The sequence below is a fragment of the Dermochelys coriacea genome, chromosome 7 (genome assembly GCF_009764565.3).
Source record: "Dermochelys coriacea isolate rDerCor1 chromosome 7, rDerCor1.pri.v4, whole genome shotgun sequence".
Taxonomy (NCBI): domain Eukaryota; kingdom Metazoa; phylum Chordata; order Testudines; family Dermochelyidae; genus Dermochelys; species Dermochelys coriacea.
The window spans coordinates 55,052,772-55,066,011 of NC_050074.1; the positions used below are offsets into that span (position 1 = coordinate 55,052,772).

General features: G+C 48.5%; 1 protein-coding gene across 1 annotated transcript in view; it reads right to left on the reverse strand.

Moving 5' to 3' along the window:
• Positions 1 to 7,081: 7,081 nt before the first annotated feature.
• Positions 7,082 to 13,240, reverse strand: part of PKD2L1 (polycystin 2 like 1, transient receptor potential cation channel) — a 34,030-nt gene continuing 27,871 nt past the window's right edge. Inside the window, exons 13-17 of the mRNA XM_043519139.1 lie at positions 12,984 to 13,101; positions 12,523 to 12,758; positions 11,603 to 11,750; positions 10,799 to 10,925; positions 7,082 to 9,860 (exon numbers count right to left, since the gene is read on the reverse strand). Of these exons, the coding sequence (XP_043375074.1) occupies positions 9,838 to 9,860; positions 10,799 to 10,925; positions 11,603 to 11,750; positions 12,523 to 12,758; positions 12,984 to 13,101 (652 nt within the window). The 3' untranslated portion in view covers positions 7,082 to 9,837. The remainder of the gene's footprint in view (positions 9,861 to 10,798; positions 10,926 to 11,602; positions 11,751 to 12,522; positions 12,759 to 12,983; positions 13,102 to 13,240) is intronic.

Below are 13,240 nucleotides of genomic sequence, written 5' to 3' on the forward strand. Positions count from 1 at the left end.
TCCAGTTTACAGAAGGGGAAACTGAGGCACGGGGCAGGGAAGTGACTGGCCCAAGGTTACCCAGAAAGTCAGTGGTGGAATTGGGAACAGAATCCAGATCTGCTGAGTCCCAGACTAGTGCTCTATGCCTTAGGCAACACTGCCTCACAAGCATGCTGCTTTCCGCCTTTACTATCCAGCTGAACCCCCTGCAGAGTGGTGCATCCACTCCAGTCTGGCACAGGACTCTGACATGAGGCTGTTGGCTTCTGGCTATGGTTTCTCTTAGCTTCTGGCTGGGCCCATTAGCAATGAACTGTTGTTAGCCTCATGGCAATGGCAGGGGGGTTATAGCACCTGAATATTCTGATTGCCTCCTGTTCTTTAGTTAGGCCTTTCCTCAATTTTGGATAGTTTTAGGTTTCCCTGCATTCTGCTCCTGTAGCTCCCTGCAGGCCCAGCTGTACCAGGCAGGCCTTATGGGTGGATGGGATGATGTGTCCTTGTGTAATTATAGCATTGCAAGGTTACCGATGGCTTTGTTCTTGGGCCTCGTGCCGAATGCCTGTCACCAAACCCATGCACTCCCGTCAGCTTCATTAAATACCTCTCTCCTGCCAGGCTCTTATACAAGGGCTCAGCCCAGTGGGTGCGCCCCACACCCCTTCCGGGACAGTGCCTACATTGCTCTGATGTTACCTACCACAGCCTGAGGCATCTGCTCACAGAAGCTACAGTACAGTGCTGGTTTAGCTACTAGCAGCTCTGGGCATCTGCTGCCGCTGGCCAATGCCAGCAACACCTGTGGATCAGAGTGGTGTAAATCTGCATTGACTTCAACTGGAGCTGTATTGATCTGCATTAGCTGAGGCCAATAGAGGAGGGGTTCTTTAATTTCTCTCATGTCACGGCTCAGGGTGGAGCCTAGGAGAACTGCATCCAGTGTCATTCCCGTCTGCTCACGCCCTCCCTTCCTCCCTGCACATGTCCATGTAGGGTGGGCCACCCCCTATAGTGAAGCATGTGCCTCACTGATTTCCTGCAGAGCACTTACTCATAGTGAAGGTTGAGATTTTTTCAGCGTTATTTTTAGTAAAAGTCACGGACAGGTCACGGGCAATAAACAAAAATTCACAGGAGTCCTGACCTGTCCGTGACTTTTACTAAACATAACGGGGAAGAGAGGGCTGGGGGAGGGGGTAAGAAATGACACCTGGCATTCATAACTTTGCTAGACACTAAGAATCCAGGGTCTCTCTGTTCAGTCCATGATTCTTAGTGTCTAGCAAAGTTATAAATTTAAGCTCCGAGGCTCGTCTTTTAAAAGTGTTGTGCAGGTTTCCTATGAGGATGAGGACTGAGAGGTCAGATATAGAGTGATCTCTTTGTGAAAACCCCATCCTGGCCTACAAACAACCCCCAACCTCTCCAAGCTCATCATCAGAAGCAGGTTCCCCACAGACCAGGACCCACCAACTCAAAGCAGCACCAGACCCTGCCAGAACAACAGATTCAAAACCTGCAGACATATCTCTGCTTCTACAATGATCAACACCTTCCACAACACGCCTTTCAGGATCCACGAGTCCTACACTTGTGTAAGCAGGGTCTGAATGAGCTCTCCCTGGCTTGAGACGCTTTTGTTTTGTATTGTTGAAAAAGAACGCCTAGATACTGAACCCGCCCCTTGTTGCTGCTGGCTCTACCTGGCAGAAGGGTTACATTTTTGGGGGCTTGTCCAAGATGTGCAAGAGTGGAACACCACATCTGGCTACAAGACTCCTGACCCTTCAGGGAGGGATCTAGGAAAATTGCTCTCTCTGAGATGGAAGACATGTGGCATCACCTTCAAGAGCTCATCGTGAATGGTATCATTACAGAGGCCCACAGCCCATATGCCTCTCCCATTGTGGTGGTCTGTAAGAAGAGCAGGAAAATCTGAATGTGTATTGACTACTGCACCCTAAACAGGCACAATGTAGTTGACCAATACACAAGATGCTTTGGACTGTTTGTTGGGGAGCCAGTGGGTCTCTGTGTTGGATCTTCAAAGTGAATACTACCAGTTCCCTCTAGGAGAAGAAGATAATGAGAAGATGGTCTTCATTTGTCCATTAGGGTTTTATCAATTTGAGCACATTCCCCAAGGGCTTTCTGGAGCACCTGATATGTTTCAGCATCTTATGGAGAAAGTTGTGGGAAACATGAATTTACTGCATTAGTTTATTTGGGTGACCTGATTGTGTTTGGAAGAACCTTGGAGGAGCATGAAGAAAGAAGACTTGGAGGAACATGAAGAAAGACTTCTTAAAGTTCTAGATCGGTTGGAAGCCTATGGGTATTTAGGCCCATTGCTGGCACATCCATGCCACCTATGAGACCGCCCTATGATGACACATCTAGGTTATTGGACAGTGGAGACATACAGGTGGAAGGTGTCCCAGATGCCTTGGACCTTCCCTATTAGAATCAGAGATGCAGGGATCTATGCCCAAGCCGAGGGATCCTGAAAGGAACCCTCACCATCCCTTGCCCAAGAAGATGTCCCCCTGCCCCTGCAATGTCCACTCTCAATAGGCAGGACAGGGTTATAAGGCCAGTAAGCTGGTTAATTTATGATGCATCTGGGGTGGCTAGTGAAGAGCAAATACACTTAGTTCACAGGCTTGTGGAAGCCATAGTGGGTTTTCTGAGGCCCTCTGCGGGGCACTAATGAATCTGATATAATATGGACTGTGATTTGTCGGGAGGACAAATTCTTGGCTGGGGAGGAGAATGTAAGCAGGGTCTGAATGGCTCTCCCCTGACATCTAGTGGTGAGCTGTGGAAAAAGACTTCAGAAGCTGATCTTGTTTGCATGTACATACCCACCCTGCCTAGGTGCTCAGCATGATGGGATTGCTTGCCCAAATGATCATTTGTGGTGGGTGTTGGATCCCCAGTCTCCTTGTTATTGGGGCAGGAGAAATAAAGGGTTGTTATCCTTGTTGTGTGAATTGAGGGCAGCAGAACTGTACTTGGCATACTCCAATGGAGGGACTCACCCTCAACTGAAAGGCCCTCCTTAAGCAGGGGACATGGGTTCCAAAACCCAGCAAGTTGGGTGGATTTGGGCTTATTGTTTCTCTTCATGGTTTAATAAAAGAGCTCATTTAGATTCAATTAAGAGTCTTGTTACATACTGTAGAGCTGAAATCACTGATGCGTAGTGTGATGAAGTAGGGATTTTTTCTTGTTATGTTGTATGTGAGTCTGACTGTTCTGCATGAATGCGATGTGTGCTTCAGTTTCTCTGTATATTGCACCAATGTCTAGGTGGTGGGAATAAACATGTGTGACTTTTGTGGGGCTTGCTCCAGCTGCCTGCATGGATGCTCTTTGTAACCTGAGACCTAGGAAGGGGATGCGACCAGGTGACTCTTGGCTTGGGAAGTGAAACAAAGGCCCGAGGAGGAGCAATGGGCAGGGCAGAGGCCAGGCAGCTAGAAGCAAGTCAGTCTCAGCTGCCTTGGAGCTCAGAGGGAGGACCAGAGCCCTGGCTCTGGGCTCCCTTCCCCCCAAGATGGACTTGGCTGAAAGTCACTGACGTGCTAACAAGTTCTGCCCTACACTGTTTCTGTCGACTAATAAACCTTCTGTTTTACCAGCTGGCTGAGAGTTATGTCTGACAGTGGAGTTGGGGTGCAGGGCACTCTGACTTCCCCAAGGGCACCGCCTGGGTGGACTCGCTTTCGGAAGTGCACGGTGTGGAAGGGGATGCTGAATGCTCCGAGGACAGACCCAGGAAGGTCAAAGCTGTGTACGCTTTTTGCCCTGGAGACAGTATGTTCAGAGAGAGGAGGCATGCTTCCCCAGAGTCCTGACTGGCTTCATAGGGAGTAGTTCCAGAGCATTGACCCGGTGACTCCATGATATGTAGATCTACGCATTAGACCTATTTTGGGACAGTGTCTCTATTGCAAGAGACTGCCCAGTGTGCACCAGCAGTGAGGCTCCCCCACTAATAGCTGAAATCACTGAGAGCTGTGTTAAGTGGGGGGAACCCTGAAGGTATCTTGGCAAGTAGCCAGATGGACAACTGGTGAAGAGGTGCGGCAAGCGGCCAGCAGGGAGGCTGGTGGAGAGGGCCAGAGCAGAGCAGAGCCCCACAGAGGCATGGCAATCGGCCATTGGAGCAACGAGTGAGTGCCTGAGCAGCGGAGCATATAAAGTGCTTCCTTACCCCCCGCCCACCCTCCCACCCTCCACACAGCATGGGAGGTGAACTCTGAGGATGAACCTCTGAACTCTGGGGCTGCACTGGCCAAGGACAGCAACTGTGAGTGGGGTACAGAGCAGGGACGGGCACGTTAAAGGGACTTTTGGGTTGCTGGATTTAAGAACCTGAGGGGAAAAGGACACTACTTACTTGGGGGTGGGTCTTTTGCTCATGGTTTGTGTTTCTGAGCCCTAGTTGTGGTGTTTTCCCAAATTAATGCTGAGTTACTTCCCTCCTTTTATTAAAAAAGTTTTTGCTACACTCAGATTCTGTGCTTGCGAGAGGGGAAATATTGCCTCCTAGAGGCACCCAGGGGGTGGTGTGTAATTGTCCCAGGTCGCTGGGTGGGAGCTCGAGCTGGTTTTGTGTTGAAGAGGAACTGCTAGATACTGAACCCGGCCCTTGTTGCTGCTGGCTCCACCTGGCAGAAGGGTTACACTTGCCTATCACAACATGTGATGTACCTCCTTCAGTGCACTAAATGTCCCAACAACAACAGCTATGTGGGAGAAACCAGAGAATCACTAGGCTCTTGAATGAACTCTCACAGGAAAATAAGATAGCAAAACCCCCCATCACCTGTGGGCGAATGCTTTTCACAAAGCGATCACTCCATCTCTGATTGATCAGTCCTCATCCTCAAAGGGAATCTGCACAACACTTTCAAAAGTTGCTTCTGGGAGCTTAAACTCATAACTCTGCTAGGCACTAAAAATTGTGCACTCAGGCTTGGATTTTTCACTCCCTGAGCGACATAGTTATACTGACCTTAACACCCCCACCCCCTCATGTTAGGGTGACCAGATAGTTAGTATGAAAAATCAGGACAGCGGGTGGAGGGTAATAGGCACCTATGTAAGACAAAGCCCCAAATATCAGGACATCTGGTCACCCTACGCCATGTAGACAGCACTAGGTCGGCGGGAAAGCTTCTCTTGCCAACATAGCTGCCGCCTCTTCCAGAGGTGCTGTTATTAAGGCAATGGGAGAACTATCTCCCATCAGCTTAGAGTGTCATCACCAGACACACTACAGCAGAACAGCTGCATGATGTAAATTTGTAGTGTAGTCCTGCCCTAAATAGACACACTAGATTCATGGCTTATTACAACACTCTGTAACCTACTAACTACACTATGGGCCTTACAGCAACACAACTGTGCCACTAAAGCTGCTGCAGCTTCAAGGTCTCCCGTGTAGCCGCTCTTTGCCAGCAGGAGAGAACTCTCCTGCTTACACCAGTCAGGAGTGTGTTTTTTTCACATCCCTGACCAACAAAAGTTTTATCAGCAAAAGTGCTAGTGTAGACAAAGCCTTAATTTCCTGGACTTGGAGACAAGCTCGGTGTAGCTCAAAAAGCTTGTGTCTCACCAACAGAAGACAGTCCAATAAAAAGGTATTACCTCACCCACTTTGTCTCGCACATTTTGGAGTCCTCCTTCCTTATTCTGTCATTTCTCTAATTAACCACTAGGTGTCACCAGTATATACCCCAACACTACACACAATTATAATAAAAAGAAAAGGAGTACTTGTGGCACCTTAGAGACTAACAAATTTATTAGAGCATAAGCTTTCGTGAGCTACAGCTCACTTCATCGGATGCATCCGATGAAGTGAGCTGTAGCTCACGAAAGCTTATGCTCAAATAAATTTGTTAGTCTCTAAGGTGCCACAAGTACTCCTTTTCTTTTTGCGAATACAGACTAACACGGCTGCTACTCTGAAACCTGACACAATTATAATAACGCCTACCTCTTATCTAGCATTTTTTAACAGTAGATCCTGAGCAGGTTAGTGTCACTGGCCCCACTTTACCGATGAATAAACTGAGGCAGTGGGTGGGGAAGTGACTTGTTCAAGGTCACTCAGCAGTAGAGCTGTACAAGTAACTGATTATTCTGTTCCCTGGCTGAACTGGAAAAATTGGGGGGGGGGATTGTTTTGGCGCAAATTAAACATTTTGATTCATTTTTGAGCTTAACCTTTTAAAATAAAATCTAAGTAAAATTCGTATGTAATCTTGAATGGAAAAAACCAAATGTTTCATTTAAAAAATGTCCAAATGAAACATTGGGATTTTTTTTTGGTTTGGTTTTGGCCCAAACAATTTGGCAAATTCAGCACAATTTCACAAAATGCTCACCTCATTGATCTCAATCTGCATTTTTTTGCTGAAAAAAGTTTCCAATGAAAAATTTCACTTATGCAAAACAATCTGTTCAAACCTTGCATTTAGCAGGGATACTTTGAGTTAGTTTCCCAGACCTGAAGATGAGCTCTTGGAAGCTTATCTCTCTCACAAACAGAAGTTGGTCCAATCTTCTTCTTAGCGTATGCACAAGGTGCCTCAGGTGGCTTGTGACCAGGATTCATCACCAAATTTGGCCTGCTGTTTGGATCATTAGCTTCCCTAGCCGGGGGCCGGGTACTGATGATGAATGCGACGTGAATGGTGATTCATGCCCCCCATTAGTCTAATAAGAGATATTACCTCACCCACCTCGTCTCTCTAATACCCTGGGACCAACATGGCTACAACAACACTGAAATATGTGTGTCATTCTAGTGTGGACTCTGGTGACTTTCCTTCTAAGGCTTTGCACAGTCCCTTGTGTGGGAGACCTGCCAAGCACTGATCCAGAGACAGCCCATACTCTCTCTGAAGGAAGGAGAGAGATTCTGCATAAGGACATCTCATCAGAGCAGCCTTTATTTAAACCATTCTTTGAACCATCTAACTGGTGATTTTCACAGGCTTGATGCATGGCCATCTCCTTAACGGTTAGGGACAACAAACCACGTGCTGCAGCCAGGAAGCCAGCTCTGTACATTCTGAGATATAAGGCCATGCACAGCCTGTGCGGGAAAACCCTTCACTCCACATTGGCCCTGTCACACCAGCAGTGTCGTCACCTCCTGCTATGACAAAAGGCCAAAAATACCACATTTGAAAATACAGCAGGAATGATTCTGCCATTCAGTGCAATTAATTTATGTTATTTCTCAGCTGGTCAGCAGATACAGTCTACACATCAAACACTAATAGGTGCTAGGAAGGACACCGGAGTTCAGGGGATGCGCGATAGGTTTGATCCGCCATAGCCTAAGACACGATCATCTTTGAGAGATGTTTATCATACGTGTCACATACATGATTACATGTTCAGCAAAGGCACATACAAGAGACGATTGCATGGAGTCATACAGGGAACATATAAAGCATTGGTGCAGACACTAGCTACAGGAAGTGCTTTACACTGTGGGTGAAATTCACACATCCAGAACCACAACACAAGGCCAGAGAAGCAGCCTTTTTGCTACGAGTTACACAGGGATGAAGGGAAAAAGGAATCCACCTTCCAGTCTACGGGTGGGGCACAGGGAATCCCTGCAGCCCCACTGGGGTCATGACTCCACTCCTGGGTTGAAATAGGAGCCATGATTCCCACACATATCCTGAGCCTGGGATTTGGGACCAGTGCCCTGTGTGATTTTGGACCCGCTGGCCATGCCATGATCCTGCCCCCAACCCCTCACTCTATGGCGGCTGATGTAGAGCCAGCTCTACCACAGGGTGAGTGTAGAGTCCCTCTCCCCAAGCCCCCAGTGCAGTGGAGCCATGACTGCTTTGCTGCATTGGTAGGTCTTCTCCATCTCTGCACTGCTGGGTGAATTTCCCCTGCAGTGAATCCCCATCCTAATACATCTGAATTAAATCATCCTGGAAGGTGAATGGAAAAGTATTCAAACACACACCAAGGAGAACAAGAAATGTATAAACCCAGAACGAGAAACAAACAACTTTACAGTACAAGACCTTGGAAAATCTGTTCCTCCCTCAAGTTCCTGCCAAGAGCTGAGTTCAGGATCCTCCATTTCCCTGGCTTGGGGCCGAGTCCTGCTCCCACAGAAGCCAATGACATAACACCCATTGGGGCAAGATCAAGGCCTCAAAGTGGACTGCTTGACTTTAGGTGTTTGGGATATCTCCCCAGTTCTGACAGCAAATGCTGCCCCATGTGCGCTTGAATTGTATGCAGGAAAATCAGTTCAGGGGCTAATCCAGGAGCCTGAACTCAGGAGATGAAATGCACACGAAAAAGATCTTTTAAAAAATAGAACCATTTTTGTTACAATTAAGCCTTCGCACCCACAGTCAGCTACTGATCTGAGCAATGAAACCCAGCTGTAAAACATGTATTTACAAAGGTCTGTAGGTTCTGCTGCTGTGCACACACAACTCTGGCTGGACCTCTGTGGGCTTGCCAAGACTCTGTATTCTTGTTCTCAAAAGAGGCACGCGTACCATTGTGTGATTATAGTTTATAGAGGATCTCTGTTACATTTCTTATCCTGGGAAATTCTAATTCCCTTACATGGTCCCTTTGCACTTTAATAAGTGAAGAATAACTTCAGAGTGTGATAAATATTACAGCTTGCAGTGAATGGGTAACCATAGTCTAACAACACCCAAATACATCAGAGACCATTTTTATACACAGATTGAAGAGGACATTTGAGTTTAATACAGTTTACCTCTCTGTGGTGCATTTGTGATTATGATATTTCAAATCCCTTTATTCCTGTACTGAACTTTTGTGTAGTACTGCTACTAAACAACTGCCATCTTCCACCCCAAAGGTGGCTGCATTTCAGCAGTGGGTGAAGTGATTTCTTTATACTGCATACAGGTAAAAAAATCTGTAGAGAACTTTGGGATGAAAGTTACTATATAAAATGTAAGTTAACATAACTGAAATCTAAAATCTCATAATGGCTAATTTCATTGAACAATCTCCTGCAATGTTACTTATTAAAGATATTTAATTGCTGGTGTCAGAGTTTACTGCTGTGACCAGAAACATACAAAATAATGAAATGGACAATCTGGAATGTAGAAACAGCTGGATTCTTAATTGGTGTAAATGAGCATACCCCACTGAGTTCACTGCCACTTCACACCAGCTGAGAATCTGGCCCAGCATCAATAGTTGGTGGCATCAGCTCCAGGGGGGTTGATAGTTAAAATAGTCTCAAGTCAGGTGTAAAATGCTCAGAATAGGAACATTTTTACACTGCACTGAGATGCTGTCAAAGGTCCTGTTGTCACCACATTTCCACTGGATGGCCACTCTCAGCTCAACTTCAAGCAAAATTGTTCCCATGGCAAAACCCAGGGGAAATGTCGTCATTTCACAACTAGATGGCTGGTGCCGTGAAACTTCACAATCTGCAGTTTTGGGGAATGGTGAGAATTCGAGGGTTAACAGATGAGTTGGAAACCATGTTAATGGCCCAGCCATAGATCTCCTTCAGTCGGTGCTTAAAGCGGTCTGAAAAAACGGCGGGGGGGGGGGGGCGGCGGGACGAGCTGTCAGATTCTGGGAACAGCAGCTTTGGTAAGAAATTGCTTAAAGGTGCCCCGCAGTGACTGCTCGATGGTCTGCAACCCCTGCAATCCTCTCCCCATGCCCACTTTCAACGCTGCCTTCAGCAACAGAGCCCATGCCCACCTATTCTTCAGAGCACCTGCTTACTTCAGCCAGACTCCTCTCAGCTCAACTCTGTGCCTATTGAGTGCGGGGGTGAAGGCATGGTTATCGCCATGAGGTCAGAGGGACTGGGACAGAGGAAAAGTAGAAGTGACGAACAAGGTTAACCAGGCCCACTGACGGGGATGGCAGGGGGGAGCAAAGGGGGCAACTGTCCAGGGCCCTGGGCGATTTAAAAGGGTGCTGAGGCCCCTGACCGCTGCCGCTACTGTGGTAGTGGCGGCCAGGAGCCCTGGGCCCTTTTAAATTGCCCAGGCAGGACGCAAGGCTCCTAGGCATGTGTGGGGTGGTACTGGTGGCAGCGAAGGCAGCCAGGTGGACATGTCAAAGTCCTGGCCGTGCCAGAAGAGCACGCCCAGCAGCTCACTGGGCACCAGCCAGTGCAGGTGCAGCACTGCCCAAATGTCAGGTGGACCTTTCTAGGGGGCCCAATGACTATTCTGCCCTGGGGCCTGCAATTGCTGTTGGCGGGCCTGAGGTTAATTATTACGTTTCTCTTTGCAACTTAAATAGACACATATATCCCACCTTGTTTACCAGCCCCCCAGAACTGTAACCTGTAATGGACTCTGTGTGTGGTGGGGTGAGGGGTGTTCAGATCTTGGGGAGACAGGGGGTGGGGGACAGGACGAGTTCAACCCATTTAGAGATATAGGAGCCAGCAGCACAGTCTGGATCCAGGTCTGAACACTTCCTTGAAGCCCAGAGGTGTTTGAACCTGGAGTTCTAGATCTATGGTGTTACACAACTTGGCAAATAAAAACAGTAACATCCATGATTCTGCACTGCATCAGCTGAGACAGACATCTTTGGTACAGTCTGTCTTCTTAATGGCTAGTCTAACAACAGGGAATCAGCTGAGACTGACTTAGTACCCTGCGATCCAAGGTGGGATGGGAGCATTCTGATAGGTGTCAGAAGTGCACGTTAGACTGAGGCCGGGTGTTCTTGGACGCCTGAGAGCCCGGTAACCCCGACTTGGGCAGGTTGGGGTAGATGCTGTTACCATTTTGGGGAGAGCTCCCATTGAGGTTGCTTCCCAGCATGTGCTTTGTCTCCCAGCCTTCTTGGTTTTCCTTCACCAGCGGGTCTAGGTTCCGCTGGAGCAGTTCTTCCTGGCTGGGCTGTTCCTCCTGTTGTCGAGGGGAAGAAATGGACGTTTGCACTGTCAACAATTTACCACAAACACTACCAAAGGCTCCAACTGCGGCGATGGAGAGAGCCAGGGCCATGCACTGCTTGGGCTGTGCGCTTTCATTGGGGTCTCCTCTCCAAGCCCTATATACTTTCCAGGGGCCAGCAAGGGCTTGCCCCAATTAGCCTCATCAGAGTCTTGTTTAAAGGTGTGCAATTCCTTTCTGCAAAATGCTGCTTGCAAGAATGTCTTGCAAATTCACATTTCCAAAGGAATGCTCAGGCCAATGTCTATTCACTGGAGCATTCCCAGCAGCTGTGTTCACACGACTATGCTGAGAGTCCTTTGTGGGTTTGGCAGTGGATCTGAAAGTGCTCTGCAGGAGAGAGAGGTCTGTGTACAGGTGATAATTAATGGGCCAGGTGCCACTAGTGGATGTGGTCTGGGCATTAGGGTTGGGACCCTGCAGGCAAGAGGTTTGGTGTCACATCGACCCTTAATGCAAAGAGCTTGTTCTTTCAAAGCGCTGAGCACTCCTATAGGAGCAGGGCCTGGAAAACAAGCCACTAACTGACTCAATGCATTGAGGCAGGGAGAGACCCCCAGGCCAGTCGGATGGGGACACGGCATGCTTGCAGGGGAGCTGGCTGGGGTGTCTGTCTGAGGACGACTGACCTTGCTGATGTTGTCGAGCAGCTTGCCCACCAGGTCTTTCCTCTGCAGTTTGTTTCTCTCCAGCGTCTCCAGCTTGCTCACCACTGAGTCGATCTTGGACACAATGCTGCCAATGGAGTGCTCCAGCTGCAGGACCCGTCGCAGGAGGCTGTGGAAGAGAGCACGAGCCCTTGTGAACCTTCCCCTATGACACAGGACAGGGTCAGCAGCAGAGAACATACAGAGCCTGGCCAGATCCCCCCACAGGTGTCAGCTGGCAGAGCTTCAGCCCAGTCAATAAAGCTCTGCTGATTTATACCAGCTGAGGCTCTGGGTCCATGGCTATGCTTTCAGTTGTGGTTAGTGATCATGCTTAAGACAAATTATGTCCCAGGCAGGTTAACCATTGGCCAGGTAATGTGGATGGGGCCAAGCTATTTCCCCACATGGTTAGCTGAGCCTCCCAGAGCCAACTTGTCCTGCTCCAACCTCTGTCTCAGTATGGCCCTACATGCCTGGCTCAGGCTCCTGCCTGCTGTGGCAGAACCAGGATCTCCGGACTCCCCGTGCTGTGCGTTAAGTTCTAGCCTGTGCTCCCTCTTTGGGAGAAATAGTTCTGCCCTGCCTACATCCTCACACCCAGAGAATAAGGGCCAGATCCTCAGCTGGTGTAAATCAGGGTCACTCCTACACAAATCCTTCTGGTTCCACGGGCTGAGGGTGCCCATTCTACCCTCTGACCTGAAACCTGGGTCTGTAGCATGACCTCCCCTTGCAGCAGCATCTGGAGAGATTAATGCAGACACATGCCAGGAAATTTCCCAGCAAGGCGTTCACAAAATAAGTGAACTCCATCACAAAAGGGGCCGGACACGGCGTGGCCTTGCTGTGCGCGGTGGGAGAACAACATGACCAGGGGACGCTGGAAAAAGATTTCACACCCGTGAGGCACAGGTGGATGTGGCTCCATGGGGGGGCAGGGCAGCAGGAAACCAAGCCCTTTGCTTTCAGATGCTGGACTAGCACCAGCAGTGACCCACATTTGGAATTCTTCCTCAGACACCCAGCTGGACTTATTGGTGTGATTGTTCTTTGCATCCACAAGGGTCAAATTCTCATCCAGGTTGTTATCACCGTAGGATTTCCCCAAGTTTTCAATCTCTGCATTCAAAGCAACCTAGAAGACAGAGAGAGAGACACACACACGGAAAGCTGGATTGTAGACTTACCAAGGTATATTTAATACATAATGACACAGGCTGTCAAAAAGTCATCTTCCCTTGCGGTGTATGCAGAGATCCACTTATTTTATATGCCGGCCCCAGGATCAGACCCAAGGAATTTTGGAGATTGAACTGTGTCAAAAAAGGGTTCCTTCTCAGCCCGCACCCCTATCCTTTACCCTTTTCTCCTCTAGGTCATGCCTCATTCGCTTCTGTTCCTCTTCATCAAGGATCTGGTTACCATCTTTGTCAAATCTGGAAAAGGTCGCTGTGATCTCATGCTCAGCATGACCCAGCCTAAGACAGGAGACAAAGAGAATGTATCCAAGAAGATACAAGGCAGAGCAGTTCAGTATGTTACTAGATTCTAAACCAGGGAGTGCCACTGAGGTACCTGCCTTGGGATAAGAGCAGTGCATTGTGGGTAAATGCAGGT